The sequence below is a fragment of the Pseudorca crassidens genome, chromosome 14 (genome assembly GCF_039906515.1).
Source record: "Pseudorca crassidens isolate mPseCra1 chromosome 14, mPseCra1.hap1, whole genome shotgun sequence".
Taxonomy (NCBI): domain Eukaryota; kingdom Metazoa; phylum Chordata; class Mammalia; order Artiodactyla; family Delphinidae; genus Pseudorca; species Pseudorca crassidens.
Window position 1 is genome coordinate 32,121,856 of NC_090309.1, and position 2,993 is coordinate 32,124,848.

Here is a 2,993-nt window from a genome sequence, read left to right on the forward strand (position 1 = left end):
GGCCCACCCAGAGCTAGAGCAGGAGCCCGACTCCGGATTCTGGACCCCACTCCCATAAGTGCAAGATACGCACCAGCCCACTGCAAGGCCCTAATGTGGGTGTGCGGGCCAAGGCTTAGCCCGCAAACACGCTGACTCTGAATTAGGTGTGATCAACGAGGGAAAGTTACTCTAACAATTGCGTTCATGGAAAATGTGTGTGTCCCCTCATTTGAGAATCGATTTATTTCTGGACATTCTTGATTCTGGGACTCTCTTCCACCTCCCTCTCCAGTGAATCTTACGGGATTCTCTACTTGGTTCAGAACGCACGAGAAACACCTAGCCCTCGCCACACGGAGCAGAAGCGCGATAAATGTAAGCTCCTTTCCCTTAACCACTCAGAGGGGTCACTCGAGGTTGATGCAAAGGGGCTTCTCCAGTCTAGAAGCTGATGGGCCTCTGGTCCCTGCCACCCCCTTCCTTCTCCAGCTGATGACAAACACCTGGATATCGTAACATCCCCTGTTGTCCTCATCTGTTATTCTGGGACATAGGCTGGGGAGGGTACCTGAGTAGGGCCCCTCTGACCCAGGCTGGCCTTCCTTGCAATGTGGCTGGCAGGTACCCGTCCCGATGACGAATGCAGGAGGGTGAGGTACTGATCCTGCTAGATGGACAGGATGCTGGCAGGAGGGTAGGAGGAGCAGGGCGGAGCTTCCAGAACAAAGGCAAATGGGGAGCCCTGGGGGCTCAGGCTAGGCATCAAAAAGGCTCTGCAGAGTGAGCAGGCTACAGCAGCTCTCCGTCTCTGCACCCAGCAGTCGGTCAGACAGTCCTCACCTGTTCCCTTCTGCCTGCCCATGGCGAATACCAAGCAACACTTTGCTTAGAGAGGCCTCGTGTCCAGCGTGATTGCACCGACGCTGCTCTGTGGCTTTCTCTGCCTGGTGTGGGTTGCTGCTGCAGTTCCAGAGGAAAGCAGAGGGATGGCCGGGAGTGCAGCCAGGAGCTGGGAGGGCCACCGGGAGCATGCCTTTGTCCTGGAGCCTTTTGATGGAGCCAATGTGGCCCCGCACCTCTGGCTGAACCGCTTTGAGGTCATCAGTGACCTCAGCCATTGGGACCACGCCACCAAGCTGAGGTTCCTGAAAGAGTCCCTCAGGGGAGACGCCCTGGAGGCCTACAGTGGACTCAGTCCTGAGGACCAGGGGGAATACGGGGCTGTGAAAGAGGCCCTCCTGAAGACCACTGGGGGACCCGGGGCGGCCCACAGCTACCAGCCCAAGGAGATCCTCTTTGCCAACAGCATGGGTAAGGGCTACTACCTCAAGGGGAAAATTGGCGACGTGCCCGTGAGTTTCCTGGTGGACTCTGGGGCCCAGGTCTCCGTGGTCCACCCGCGCTTGTGGAAGGAAGTCACCGGTGGCGACCTGGATACCCTGCGACCCTTTGAGAATGTGGTGAAAGTGGCCAACGGGGCTGAAATGAAGATCCTGGGTGTCTGGGATACAGTGATATCCCTGGGCAAGCTGAAGTTGAAGGCGGCTTTCCTAGTGGCCAACGCAAGTGCCGAAGACGCCATCATTGGGACCGACCTGCTCCAGGACCACAACGCCGTCCTGGACTTCGAGCATCGCACGTGCACACTGCAAGGGAAGAAGTTCCGCCTTCTGCCTGTAGGAGGGTCCCTGGAAGACGAGTTCGACCTGGAGTTCATAGAGGAGGAGCTCTACTCAGAGGAGGGGCGGCAGCAGCTCCCCTATTGAGAAGCCCCCTTTGCCTCACCCCCCAGATACTGGCGGGAGGACCCACCACGGTGGAGGGGATGGGCACATATCCTCAGGGGTCACTCGGCTTGGCCAGCCCTCTTACACCCACCCTTGCCTTCCTGCTCCTCCTTTGCAGGGCCCTTAATCTGCCCCTGATGGGGGAGGCTTCCATGGGAAAAGGAACAGGTGAGGGAGAGCAGGCTGGCTTTCTTGGGGGCGGTGGCGGGTCCTCGTGGCTGTCAAGCTGCTGCTGGTGGCAAAGACTTGGAGGCTAGAAGAAGGTTCCAAGAAGGCTAGAAATGATTATCTTTGGGGGAGGACTGGGGGACGCCTTCAGGTTCCCTGAGATGTGGCTCAGTCACCTTTGGGCCCAGGTAGCCTGTCTCGGCTGGGCTGGGTCCTGGCTGCAGGGTCCTTACAAGCAAGACCCAGCCCTCATGGTGTGGGTCACAGCTGCCCTGGCGTTCTTCACTGTTGGGTCTTCCCACCTGCACAATGTGTGTTTCTTTCTGTGATTTGCTTCGAAACCCATTGATCCTTGTGCCAATAATTCATTACTTCAAAAACCAATAAAGGTTGACTCATGGGAAAACCATGTAATGTGCTTATTGGGGATGAGTGGAATGGATGTGAGAGGGTGGGGAAAATACGCAGTGAACGGAGAACAGAAGGAAGGTTCAAGTATTTACGGAGGGTCTCACTTGGAGATAGAAGAGAATACATATACAGTGACGATATATCTTGGATTTTCCAAGACAGCCTCAATTTCAAATATCTTGACTTATTCCCTCCATAATTCTTGTCATTTCTAATCTAATCGTGATTCCTCTAATCATTACAAACTACAATATTTTAGTATCCAAACTGACTCTTATAGCCAAGAGTGACCCTAAAGTTGTGGTCTTGATTGGGGGTTGGAAAATTATGGTTATTGTAAACAACTGAGAAAGTATCTGCCTGCGAAATAGGTTCTTACAGCCGCCTGGGATCCAGGACTTGGAGGCAGAAAGCAAGGCTGGGGGCCAGGTGTTAACCTGCATGGGGCGCCCAAGGGCATCTGGAGGGTAGAGGGGGCCGGGCGGTGGGAGGACATTCTAGATCCAGAAAATGGGGTCATCCCTCTTAAGGGCCTACCTCGTATTTGCTTCCAAGTTCCTGGCCCTCTCTCTAGAACTCAGCAAGGCTGGGAATCTGAAGGATCCCTGGTCCAAAGGCAGACGAAGTGTGCAAAGCTTCAAGACC

The 2,993-nt window shown here is 55.1% G+C and overlaps 1 protein-coding gene across 1 annotated transcript; it reads left to right on the plus strand.

Moving 5' to 3' along the window:
* The first annotated feature begins 863 nt into the window (after positions 1 to 863).
* Positions 864 to 2,298, plus strand: ASPRV1 (aspartic peptidase retroviral like 1). The gene has a single exon (XM_067703902.1). It carries the CDS (start codon positions 969 to 971, stop codon positions 1,746 to 1,748), a length of 780 nt encoding a protein of 259 aa, XP_067560003.1. The 5' UTR covers positions 864 to 968; the 3' UTR covers positions 1,749 to 2,298.
* The last annotated feature ends 695 nt before the right edge of the window (positions 2,299 to 2,993 follow it).